At 56.7% G+C, this 11,258-nt stretch overlaps 2 protein-coding genes across 3 annotated transcripts; both read left to right on the plus strand.

Moving 5' to 3' along the window:
- Positions 1 to 167: 167 nt before the first annotated feature.
- Positions 168 to 3,055, plus strand: RPS14 (ribosomal protein S14). The gene is made up of 5 exons (XM_054642778.2): positions 168 to 364; positions 1,533 to 1,683; positions 1,897 to 2,058; positions 2,241 to 2,317; positions 2,947 to 3,055. Exons 2-5 carry the CDS (start codon positions 1,535 to 1,537, stop codon positions 3,012 to 3,014), a joined length of 456 nt encoding a protein of 151 aa, XP_054498753.1. The 5' UTR covers positions 168 to 364; positions 1,533 to 1,534; the 3' UTR covers positions 3,015 to 3,055.
- Positions 3,056 to 7,089: 4,034 nt separating this feature from the next.
- On the plus strand, positions 7,090 to 11,124 carry CD74 (CD74 molecule). 2 transcript variants are annotated; one of them, XM_054642776.2, is made up of 9 exons: positions 7,090 to 7,230; positions 8,404 to 8,579; positions 8,703 to 8,797; positions 8,886 to 8,939; positions 9,101 to 9,196; positions 9,424 to 9,514; positions 9,836 to 10,024; positions 10,341 to 10,426; positions 10,527 to 11,124. In XM_054642776.2, exons 1-8 carry the CDS (start codon positions 7,160 to 7,162, stop codon positions 10,412 to 10,414), a joined length of 846 nt encoding a protein of 281 aa, XP_054498751.2. In that variant the 5' UTR covers positions 7,090 to 7,159; the 3' UTR covers positions 10,415 to 10,426; positions 10,527 to 11,124. The 2 variants fall into 2 exon arrangements, with proteins under 2 accessions (XP_054498751.2, XP_054498752.2); XM_054642777.2 differs by lacking the exon at positions 9,836 to 10,024.
- Positions 11,125 to 11,258: the final 134 nt, after the last annotated feature.

An 11,258-nucleotide genomic window follows, 5' to 3' on the forward strand; every position in this document is an offset into this window, starting at 1 on the left:
CAAAGCTCTCCCGGGCTGGCTCCGTCTGGAGCGCAAACAGGCCCCGAACCCGCCGCCATCTTGGGGAGGAAGCCGGGGGGAGGCCACCGCCATCTTGGGGAGGTCGGGCCGGCGGAATAATTATTGTGTGCGGGGAGAGGCGGCCGCGCCATCCCGGGGAGACGAGACCGGCCCGGCCCGGCCTCGGGAGGGACGGTCACGGTTTGGCCCGGCCCGGCAGGATCGGGACAGGGATGGGGACACAGCCCTGCGCCTGCGGCAGCGGACACGCCGCCTCCCGCCATCCCTTCCGGGTGAGGCGGTGACCCACGCCCCCTGACCCCGCTGCTTCCTTTCCGCGGCAGCCGCCGGAGCAGACGGGCAGGTGAGTCCGGGCCGCGCCGTATCCGCCGCCATCCGCCCGCCCGCGCCTCGCCGCCGCCTCCGCGCCCGCCGCCCGCCCTCGCGGGACCGGGGCTGCGCGGGGCAGCGCGCTGGGCGCGGGGGAGGCGCGCCCGGCGGAGCGGGGCCATGGGCCGCGGGAGAACCGCGGGCTGGAGTAGCGGAGCGCCCGGCTGGGGCTGCTGGGCCCCAGGCCGGCCCTCCCCCGGACCCTCAGCGGTCGGGGCCGCGGCGAAACGCGGCGCGTTCGTCGCCTGCAGCTCGATGCCGGCGGTACAGCGTGTGCGCTGCGTGCTCCGTGTGGGCCTCGCTGGGCTGGGGAGAGCGCTGTCCGTGGAGCCCGTGCGCCATGGATGTGTCGAGGAGGGGATGTGGTGCTATCGAAGTGGCCGCGCAGACACCGCTGTAAATCGATGTTACAGTGCCCGGGGCAGTTGGTGGAGAGGGCACGGCCGAGGGTGATCGTGGATTGTGTTTGGGTTGAGTACCTCGGTGCAGTGGCCGGACATCTCCCTTGTGCAGGGCGCCGGCTGTAGCAGGAGTTTGGCAGGAGAGGGCAATAGGGAACCGTTTTTCAGTGCTTGGGAGCAGATGCCCAGGATCCGCGGCCATCAAACCGAGCACGGCCGAGTGCTGCCCCTGCTGTCTCCCATCGCTGGGGATGGGCTTCGGGAGCAGGAGACTTAGCTGGGCTAGTCCCAAGGATGTGGTTGGGAGACCAGTAACATGGAAGAATCCAAGCTGGTACTTAAATGTCTGCAGACTCGCGGCTTACTGACAATACCGGGTCTGTGTAATTGTTTGGTTTGGTGTTTTCTTTCCATAAACCCACATAAATAAGGGGAAATGCTCAGTATTGCTGGTTATCAAGGAAATGAGCTCCCTTGTGCACTGTTGTGGTGGGACTTGGGGACATCAGCTGCCATGTAGTGCAGCAGGAGAGACTCCACTAAACAGCTGTAGATGATGACCTGTGTGCCAGGATACAGCAAAGCTCGGAACTATGGGGTTTATAAGAAAGGTACCTGTGTTTTGCCAGTGATAACTCATTTTTTCTTGCTTGGTAAAAGGTTGAAATAGCAGGAATTTCATAAAATTCTTTAACAATACCGAGAAACTACCAACACTCATACATCTCTTTTGTTGTTCAGAAATGGCACCTCGTAAGGGCAAGGAGAAGAAGGAAGAGCAGGTCATCAGCTTGGGACCCCAGGTTGCTGAAGGAGAGAATGTGTTTGGCGTCTGCCACATCTTTGCCTCCTTCAATGACACTTTTGTCCATGTGACCGATCTGTCTGGCAAGTGAGTATGGGACAGGCATCACCTCCCTGCAGTGCTGAGCTTCATGCATGGTGCATATACATGAACTGGGTGGCTTGGTGAGCTCTTCTGATCAAGATGGTGTTCAGAGTACTGTGTGGCTTATTGATCTGTTAACATTAAAAATAATAAGTTCTGGCTTGGGGGAAGAACAAGGAATGGCTTTCTTTTGAGCATCACCTTTTCCTTCTGTAGGGAAACCATCTGCCGTGTTACCGGTGGGATGAAGGTGAAGGCAGACAGAGATGAGTCCTCTCCCTACGCAGCCATGCTGGCAGCCCAGGACGTTGCCCAGAGGTGCAAGGAGCTGGGCATCACTGCCCTGCACATCAAGCTGCGTGCAACTGGGGGCAACAGGTAAAGCAGGAGGGCTGGGACACCGATGGGGACATGGCTGTGGGGCTGATGGTGAATGGGTGTGGAACACCAGGAGAGTGGTTTGGCATGGGGAAAGTGTGCCTTTCATATTCCTGGCTGTTTGTAAACTGTGTTCAGTTTCTGGGTCATTAAAGAGGTTGTTGGTTCTGACTCTCCTCCAGGACCAAGACTCCTGGACCTGGTGCTCAGTCAGCCCTGAGAGCTCTGGCTCGCTCTGGAATGAAGATTGGCCGCATTGGTGAGTGAGGGAAAAAGGGATTATTTAGTGAAATGATTGATTGCTCTGCTTGGTCTTAACTTGGGGACTTTCTTCATGGCCGCTTAGATGGCATCGATGAAAGGATTTCATGTAAACAGATCCTTAAATTGACCAGTAGGTGGTGAGAGCAGCACTCAGAACCCAGGTTTCTGTGTGCAGAGCAAACCCCAGCTTGGAGCAGGTTGCTGCTCCTCCTCTGATGTCATATGGCTGTTCTGTCACCTAAAAATACCTTGTTGGTCTTGGTGACTCAGTAATAATGGAGTTCTCCAGCTGTTGTAGGGAGAGTCCTGAACTTTGTGGGGAAATCACAAGACGGAGTGGTGGTGGTTGTGCTGAAAATTCTGCAAGCATCCTGTGTTTATTCTGAACTGCTGTGGCTGCTTGGTTTGAGTGGGATGGGAGATGGGGAATTTTTGCTTGCACAGCTTCAAAGCCCTGGATACCCATCCTGTGGCAAGTTCCCAAATACCTTCATGGAGAGTTCCTTCTGCACACGTGCAGCTGTTGTGGCATCCAGGTGCTGAGGTGTTGGGTGATGGCTGTGCCCAGGTGGTTTCTAGGGGTGCCTCTGGAAGGTAACTGTGTTCTGGATTCTCTCCCTGCAGAGGATGTCACCCCCATCCCCTCCGACAGCACTCGCAGGAAGGGTGGGCGCCGTGGACGTCGTCTGTAACCAGCGCAGCACCTTCTGTTATTAAAGCTCTCTTAAACCTCTGTTTAACTCTGTGTTTTCTTACTGGGGTGTGCTCAGAAGCCAAGGGGCTTCAGGTAATTCCATCCACTGATGGCTTGTGCTATGGAACGAGGCCTCTGGCTTGGAGGGGAGCCGGGCTGGTTGATCCAAAGCCACAGGGGTCTTGGGCTTCATGTAGTAAGGCTGCTTTTAAAATGAGTCATGACCTCTTGCATCTCCTGGAAAAGAAAGCTGGGCTGGGAACGAGCAACTGCTGCTGGATTTTCTGCAAAATGTTGCTTAATGCATCACTTCCCTTTTCTGTGGAAAAAGTCCTCTCTGCCTGGATTTCTGTTCCTAAGCCGGCATTTCCTTTGGCGCAGCCATAGTGTTTTATTTGTTATTTTATATGTGGCCATGGAAAATATTAGAACAAACTTCCCTTACTGTCTTAAATGTGCACCATTTGCCATTCAGATCACTTTTCCTGTCCTTAAAGTGGTGGTTAAACTCCACAAGGAGAAGGTGTCAAAAACATGAAACCAGAAGCAGCTCAGCCAACATGGAGCTGAAGGAGTGGGCAGGGCAGAGGAGAGAGCAGGGAATGGGGCACTGTTACCAACAGCTCCACTCTGGTTTTTGATACACTTTGCATGCAGTGAAAGCTGCTGCTGTTCTTGTTGGCCACGCAGGCGTGGCATGTCTGAGGGCATGTGGCAGATCAAGCAGGCAGGGTTTCAGGTTCCCTCCTGCTAGTGGGGTTTTTAGTTGTTTGTTGCAGTTTTGCTGGTTGGTTGGTGTTGGGTTATTTTGTTAGTCATGGTTTTTACACGACGAAAAGCCACAGTAAGTGCAAGATTGGATGTAGCACTCAGTGCCATGAGTGTTAGGTGTTAGGGCTGGCTTAGACTTGATGATCTTAAAGGTCTCTTCCAGCCTGGTGATTCTGTGTGTTCCCTGTGAGTTACTCTCTCCCAGGGGACATCACCATGGTTGTTTCATGGGGCACATCTGGGGAGAGCTCTACAGCAGAAATCCAACACAGGACCTTTGCTGCAGCAAAAACTCAGCAGGCTCTGCTCATCTCTCAGTGCAGGGGGAGGTGTTTCCACTCACTCCCTCTGCTGCCCACCCTGGTCCAGGCTGGTTCAGCCTCTACCAGATGTAGAAAGGGGAAGGTGTCTGCTCCACAGGAAGGTGGATTTGCTCTATTAACCCTTAATCCTTGGAAGCTGGAGCTGTGCAGGTGCACACAGGGGTGGCTGAGCTGCGTTGCTGTACACCCAGCCTGTGCCATGTGCTGCTCTGGCAGTGCTGTGCCATGGGCATGCTGGTGCCTGGGCTCACTGCACAGTTAAAGGCAGAAATTGCTTTGATTTCTTAGCTGACCTGACGTCTTTGAAGCAGTTTCCTGTGTTGATGCATAACCCCAAAGAGGAAATGATCAATGAGGAAGAGAAACCAAAGCCCCAGCAAAGAGCACCTTCCTGGCTCATGTCCTGGGGCTTTCTGGAGGGAAAGGCCCTCCTGTCAGAGTGGCATGGATGGGTCTCCTGGCTCTGGGCACTCCCTGGCCTCACCCAACTGGCTTGTCTTGAGTGATTGCCTGCCCACCCTGTGTCACCCCAGCAGCGATGCTCATCCTGTGGAGGGCATGGGGCTGTTCAGGGGCTGTGCTCCCTCCCCAGACACAGTCAGTGGTCATTGGTGAGCCCTGTGGCTCAGCCTTTCCCCTCAGGTTTGCCCAGGGCTGATCCTGTGCTGCTGAGGGCGTCACCTCAGACTTGGTGGGAAATGTGGGTCTGTTCCCCGAACCTTTGTGCAGGGTCTGGGGCTGAGGGCTGCGAGACAAGGCCCAGCTGGGGATGAATGGCTTCCTGTGAATGCCCACTGGGTTATTCCACCTCACTGCCTGAAATAATTGCTCTGCTGGCCTGGTCCTCATCAGTCCTGAAATCACTCCTTGCTCTAGATGGCTTTTTTGTCCTCAAAAAAGGCTTGTGAAGTTTTTGATGGGCAGCACCAAATACAAAGCCTTGGGGTAACAGGGTGGTGACAATTCATTGCCAGCCTCAGGTGATGGGAGAGTGAGGAGGGTCACACAGGATGGAAGCTGCTCTCTGAAAGTGTCTTTGTCTTCCCTGGAAAATCAGTTCACAGACTGAGAACCCAGCGGGTGTCACAGCCCTGGGCAGAAAGTTGTGTGTGAAGCACTGAAGAGCTGACTGGAAATGTCTGCGTGTGGAGCAGGGGCTGACTTGGGGCTGACATTCCTCCTCCAGGCTGGGGCTCGAGGGGCTCAGCCTGCCTGGGAAGGGGATGTTCCTCACCCCCAGGTTATCACCCACGTTTGTGGTTTGCACAGCCAGCCCAGCTCCATGGAATCGCTGAGGTTTTGTTTGTGAAGTTCCTGTTCAGACTTTGTCTGGTTCCCCTTATGGCTGAGGCTGGTCACGGAATGCACCAGGAGCGTGACCTCCAGACAGGGATTGTGGCCCCAAAATGAGGAGCTGAGTGGGGGCTGGGGCTGTTAGGAAAACCTGTGTGTCCCCCAAAAGTCCCAGTGCCCATGAGGGCAGAGACAAAAAATGTATGGAAGGCTTTTGTGTTCTTTCTTCCTCCCCCCTTTTTTTTCTTCCTTTTTTTACTTCTCTTTCTTCCATTTTCTCTCAGTCTCCTCTCCCTTTTTATTTTCTTTTCAAACCCCTCTGATGGTTTCTAAACACAGCTTTATTACAGGTCTGGGGTGAGGCTGATGTACACCCTGGGGCAGTGCTGTGTGAAACCCTGGGTGCCCAGGCCTTTCTTAGCTGGGTTGCAGGGTGGGGATCAGGCTCCAGGCGCCAAAACCCTTCCCCTGTGTGGGGCTGCAATTTCCCACCAGGAAAGAAGGAGCATTATCCCACCACATTTCCTCTAGGAACGGCACCTGCCAGGAGACCCCACCCTACCAAGTGCTTTGAAAGTGCTTTGAAATGATCCCTTTGTCTGCTCTCCCAGGGCTGTCCTGCCAGCTGGGAGGCTCAGCACTGAATCAGGAAAAGAAATGGAGTCTCTGAAACATGTCCCTGCTCGCCCCAGGGGGTTTGCCAGGTAACCCGTGGTGCCTGGTTAGGTAGGGGGAGGTAGGACTTTCACCTCCACATTTGCAGTTTCACTTTTGGCTGAGCTCTGGCCATGGCTGTGCTGAGTCCTGAAGCTGGAGCCAGCTTGGTGCTGGGTTTGGTGTGACCCTCGGCCCAGCATGGACATGGGGGTCTGTTACCCCTGGGCTGCTCTGGGACATTGTGTAACACCTCCAAAATCAGCATTATGGGATGGATGGCTGCCCCTGCCCATGTAGCCCTTGTGGGGCTGTGGGGGGCTGGAGACCCTCATTGCCCCACTCCCCCTGGTGCTTTGGGATTGCTCACATCGAGGGGCTGCTCCTGCTCTCTTGGCTTTGGGGGTTCAGCCCCTGGAAGCTGCTGCAGGCAAAGCAAAGAGGGTAATGCTAGAAGGAAGGAGGGCTCGAAAGCCTTGATCCTTTAGCCACTGTCCCCTCAGCCTGAGAAGTGCTGGCCAAGAACCCCCACACAGGGAGGGTCCAGAGTGACCCTCAAGGAGGGGCTTGAGCCCAAGTGCAGCTTTTCCCCAGCAGAAGGGGAGGGGGTCAGGCAGGAGGGATGTACCCTGGCACTGTGCCCCCACGGAGGGTCCTGCTCAGCTTTTGGTGTGGGGGTCCTCCCCAGGTGTCCCACCCCCCTGTCCCAGCTCTGCACCTCACTTCCTTCCTCACACCTTTCCTCTCACCCTCCCCACTGCCACCCCCCTTTTCTCACCTCCTGCCTCCCTGGGGGTACCAGGGCCTCTGGGTCCCTGGCACTGGTGTCACCAGCTGGGCACGGTGACCTGCTGGTGGCGTGGGGTGGGCAGTGAAGCCCCACAGAGCGGCTGTGGAGCTCAGGACTGTGCCCAGCATCATTTCTGAACTGGAGACCTCTGGAGCAGAGCTCTGCCTGACAACGAGTGATGCAAGTGCCAGCAGCCAATAGCGCTTTTTTTTTGGCCTCCCCCCCCGGGTGTCAGGGCGGGGTGGGGACCCGAGGGTATTTCCAGAAGCCTCCCTCGGGGTGCTCATTGTGTTCGGGGAGCCCAGCGGAGCCATGGCTGAGGAGCAGAGGGACCTCATCTCTGACCGCGCCAGCGGTGTGCTCAGCCTTGGGGACACCCAGAGGTGCCACTGCTGGGGACACGGGGATGGGGCACACGGGGAGGGCAAAGTGGGCGCAGTGAGAACGTGGAACAGGGGGGTATTGCATGGTTGTGGGATGGAAGGGGATTCAGTCGGGTCAAGGGGGCACAGAGTGACTATGGCGCAGGAGATGGGGCGCAGGCTGTGTGAATGGGGCACTGTGGAGCTAAGAGGGCCGTGGGAGGGTCTGTGAGGCAAGGCAGGGGCACGGGGGGGCTGTGGGATGGGGGGAATTGTCTGGCGGTGGGATGGGAAGCATGGGGTGGCAGTGGGAGGGGAACATGGGGCGGCTGTGGGATGGGGGAATTGGGTGGTTGTGGGATTGGGAGGGCACGGAGTGGCAGCGGGATGAAAGGGGTCACTGCACCGCTGGGCCAAGGGGACAAGGCGTGGCGGTGGGGTGGCCGGGCTCACAGGGTGGGAGCCATGGCTTGAAGCTTTGGGGGAAGCAGCTCTGTGGGAAGAGGCTGTGGGACAGGCAGGATGACGGCGTGGCCATGGGGCAGGAGCGGACCCTGGAACCGAATGGCTTTATGGGGCTGCCCCCCCCCATGTCCCAACTCTTCCCTATGTCCCAACCCCCGCGGGGGACACCCCACCCAAAACTTGCAGCCAATCAGAAGCCCTGGAGCGGTGACGTCACCAGTCACCAGGCAGACGCCCGTGCAGCGCGTCCCGCTCGGGACTTGTCCCTGCGCCGGGCAGGGTCCGCTCGTCCCCGGGCCGCGGGGACAGGGGGTGATGTCAGGCACCGCTGCAGCTCGACAGCGCCACATTCAGCCAGCGGGATCTGGCACAACATTTTAAACAACATCCAATGAGTCGTGTCCTCTGCCCCATGGACCAGAGAGATTCCAAGTGGCTTCATCATCCCGCAGAAGGCGATGCCCAGAGTGATGCCGTTCCCCAAAATCCCCTGTCCCGTGTCCTTCGGTCCCCCTCCCGTGTCCCCCCTTCCCCCGCCCCCCCTGTGGGTTTCGCTTCCCGGTGTGGAGGGGTGCTGAGGTTTCACTTCTGCTCTCTGCGATGGGGGAATTTGCATTTGTCTGGCTGCAAACCCTCGGGACAGGAGTGTCTGGGGCCGGGAGGGGGTGACAGCAGGATGTCACCTCCTGCTGCCGCTGGGCGGCTGAGCTCCCTGTGCGTGTCCCGCAGGTCTGCGCTGGGGCGCAAAGCCGCCTTCTCCACGCTCTCCATCCTGGTGGCGCTGCTCATCGCCGGCCAGGCTGTCACCGTCTACTACGTGTACCAGCAGAGCGGGCAGATCAGCAAGCTGACCAAGACCTCCCAGAACCTGCAGCTGGAGGCTCTGCAGAGGAAGCTGCCTGCCAGTCAGTAGCCCCATGGGCACCAGAGTGCTGGGAGGTGGAGGGGGAGAGGGGATGAATCCCTCCAGGACCCTCCAGGACCACCCAACCCGGCTGGGTCCCCTCACAGTTCTCCTTCCTCGGCAGATGCCAAGCCAGTGAGTAAGATGAAGATGGCCAAGGCAAACACACCTCTGGTCATGAATGTCCTGCATCCTGCATCATCCTTTGAAGACATTTCGGTAAGAGAAGTCCACCACTGCTTGGCACTCCTGCTGCCCTCAGGCCTTGCTGCCGTGCTCACAGTGCCCCTTTGCCTTTTCTCTTAAGTTCAAGGCCCCTGCTAGCAACAAAACCGAGGACATCGTGAAGCACCTGCTGCTGGTAAGGTCCCCTGCTCCCTGCTGGTCTGGGGTCCCTCAGGGTGCTCAGAGCTGGTGGGAGCTCTGACCTCCTGCAGCATGTCTGGCTGATACCAGCAGAACTCAAACCCACACCCCCCCACCTCATTTTTCTTTGCCCTCACTGTGGTGGTTGCTCTACAGCAAGCAGACCCCAGCAGGAAGTTCCCGGAGCTGAAGGACAACCTGATGGACAACTTGAAGCACCTGAGAAGCACCATGAATCATATGGACTGGAAGGTCAGTGCTTGTCACTGTCATCCTGTCCCACCTGCCTCCTGTCCAGGAGTGCTTTGGGAAGGGACATTTATCAGGATGAACAAAGCCTTAGCCAGGCTTGGGCTGCTCCCACCCAGAGGAGGGGATGGTGTTCACCACCTTCCCTGTCCAAGCCAGAGCTCAGGACATGGCTCCCCTGGGCTGAACTTCCCCCATGCCCATTAATGTGCTGGACCTTCTCATTGCAGTCCTTCGAGTCCTGGCTGCACAAGTGGCTGCTGTTTCTGATGGCCAACAACCCCCAGTCTGTGGACCGCAAGACAATCCCAGCAGAGAAAGGTACTGGGGATGGGGCTGCAGAGCTGGGCACAGGCAGGGAGATGGTGGCACGGGATATCTCACATGGACCTATTTGTTGTGTGGGGAACCCCTGTTTTGTGGCTGTTAGGACATTACAGAACATCTCTGCCTGTAGGGCATTTGGGGTGAACATAAGGCTGGAGCCCCACCCCAAATCCTCCATCCCTGGTCAGACCAAGAGCCTCAGAAAGGTCCCCGAGCAGGGGCTTGTTCACCTTTAACTGTTCGTGGACAGAACCTCCTGCTGAGGGGAAGGGCCTGGGGGCTGATGGAGTGTCCCCTCCGTTTCTATTGCCCTAGTGCAAACTAAGTGCCAAGCAGAGGCAGCTTTTGGGAGCGATCTGCTGGGCCACTTCCGCCCCCAGTGCGATGAGAACGGCGACTACCTGCCCAAGCAGTGCAACTTCTCCAGCGGCTTCTGCTGGTGCTGCTACAAAAATGGCACCGAGATTAATGGCACTAAAACTCGGGAAAAGCTGGACTGCCCCGGTAGGTGGCCAGGGAGGAAGGAGTGATGTGCATGGACTGCTTGGGAGTAGAGCTAGGAGAGGTGGGCATGCAGGCTTCAGGGAGCACCCCTCACCCATCCAGTGCCAGTATGTCAAGGCCTGGAGGGATCCCAACACCGACAGCCCCCCGTGGGTAGCTGCAGCTGAGCTGTGCAGTAATCAGGGTTTTCCATGAGCCCCCCTTGCCCCCCACTCAGCCCTGGGTGCAGGCTCCCCCCTGCTGCCCTCAGAGGGATGGGGGTGGGTGATGGGGCAGCCCCAGGGTCCAGCACCCACATCCTGCGCTCCCTTTGCAGGCACTGCTGCTCCCAGTGCTGCTGCTGGCACCCCAGACCCAGAGGAGATGATCTTCTCTGGGGTCGACGTGTGAACCCAAGCAAAGGTGAGTGTCCAAGAGCCCCAGAGTCCTGGGGACTGCTGGAGAGGGGTTTTGGGAAGTCCTTGAGCTCTTTTACTGAGTACCTCCTTTTGTTCCCCCACAGAAAAGTAGAAGAGGATGCCAGCAGTTGCCTTCAGCATCCCGGCTCCTTCAGCATCCCGGCTAATTTTTGAATAATTTTTTCTTTTTCTGCTCTTACATTGCTTTTCCAAGACAGTTAACAGTGGGCATCCCTGGGCACCCTTCCCTGGCTGCACAGCTGCCACCACCACCAGACAGAGTCCCCTCAGAGGGTGGGTAGAGCAGGCTGGAAAATGATTTCAACCACCTCAGATCCATAAATCCTGTTCTCTTTGACTCGACCTCCAACAACACCCAGGCAGCAGTGCAGCTCACCCCTGCTGAAGAACTTAAGCTTCCTTAGGCTGAATAGATATTAAAAGCAGCAAAATAACCCCCACCAGCTTCTTAACTGATTGCTGTAGGCTGGAGCCCTGTTAGATTCCTGGAGTAAATGGGTTTTTATTCTAGAGTGCTCAGATTTGTACATAGAGATTCGCCTACAGCCTCAGCAGTGGGTAAGCATAGGCAGAGGTGCTTCTCATTTTCCTGAATATATCTGATTGTTCCTTTACAAATGATCTCACAAGCTAATAATCTCAAATAAACTTCTGAATAACAAAGCCTTGTAAGCAACTCCAGCAGGGCTTCGTGTGCTGTTTGCAGCTGTCTGAGGTTATAAAGAAATGAAACTTAACAAAAAAGAGATAATAAAAAATCTCTGCAGGCACTTGGACAGCTGTGTCTCCACCCAGGACTGGCTGTGTTCCTTATC

Source organism: Agelaius phoeniceus, chromosome 15 (assembly GCF_051311805.1).
Source record: "Agelaius phoeniceus isolate bAgePho1 chromosome 15, bAgePho1.hap1, whole genome shotgun sequence".
Taxonomy (NCBI): domain Eukaryota; kingdom Metazoa; phylum Chordata; class Aves; order Passeriformes; family Icteridae; genus Agelaius; species Agelaius phoeniceus.

What these genes read in the sequence shown, in the direction of transcription:
- RPS14 (XM_054642778.2), top strand. Translation starts at nt 1,535, where the DNA reads ATGGCACCTCGTAAGGGCAAGGAGAAGAAGGAAGAGCAGGTCATCAGC. An exon ending in GTGACCGATCTGTCTGGCAA is followed by an intron (nt 1,684 to 1,896) that starts GTGAGTATGGGA and finishes TTCCTTCTGTAG; the next exon opens with GGAAACCATCTGCCGTGTTA. An exon ending in CGTGCAACTGGGGGCAACAG is followed by an intron (nt 2,059 to 2,240) that starts GTAAAGCAGGAG and finishes ACTCTCCTCCAG; the next exon opens with GACCAAGACTCCTGGACCTG.
- CD74 (XM_054642776.2), top strand. Translation starts at nt 7,160, where the DNA reads ATGGCTGAGGAGCAGAGGGACCTCATCTCTGACCGCGCCAGCGGTGTG. An exon ending in TGAATCATATGGACTGGAAG is followed by an intron (nt 9,197 to 9,423) that starts GTCAGTGCTTGT and finishes TTCTCATTGCAG; the next exon opens with TCCTTCGAGTCCTGGCTGCA. An exon ending in GACAATCCCAGCAGAGAAAG is followed by an intron (nt 9,515 to 9,835) that starts GTACTGGGGATG and finishes CTATTGCCCTAG; the next exon opens with TGCAAACTAAGTGCCAAGCA.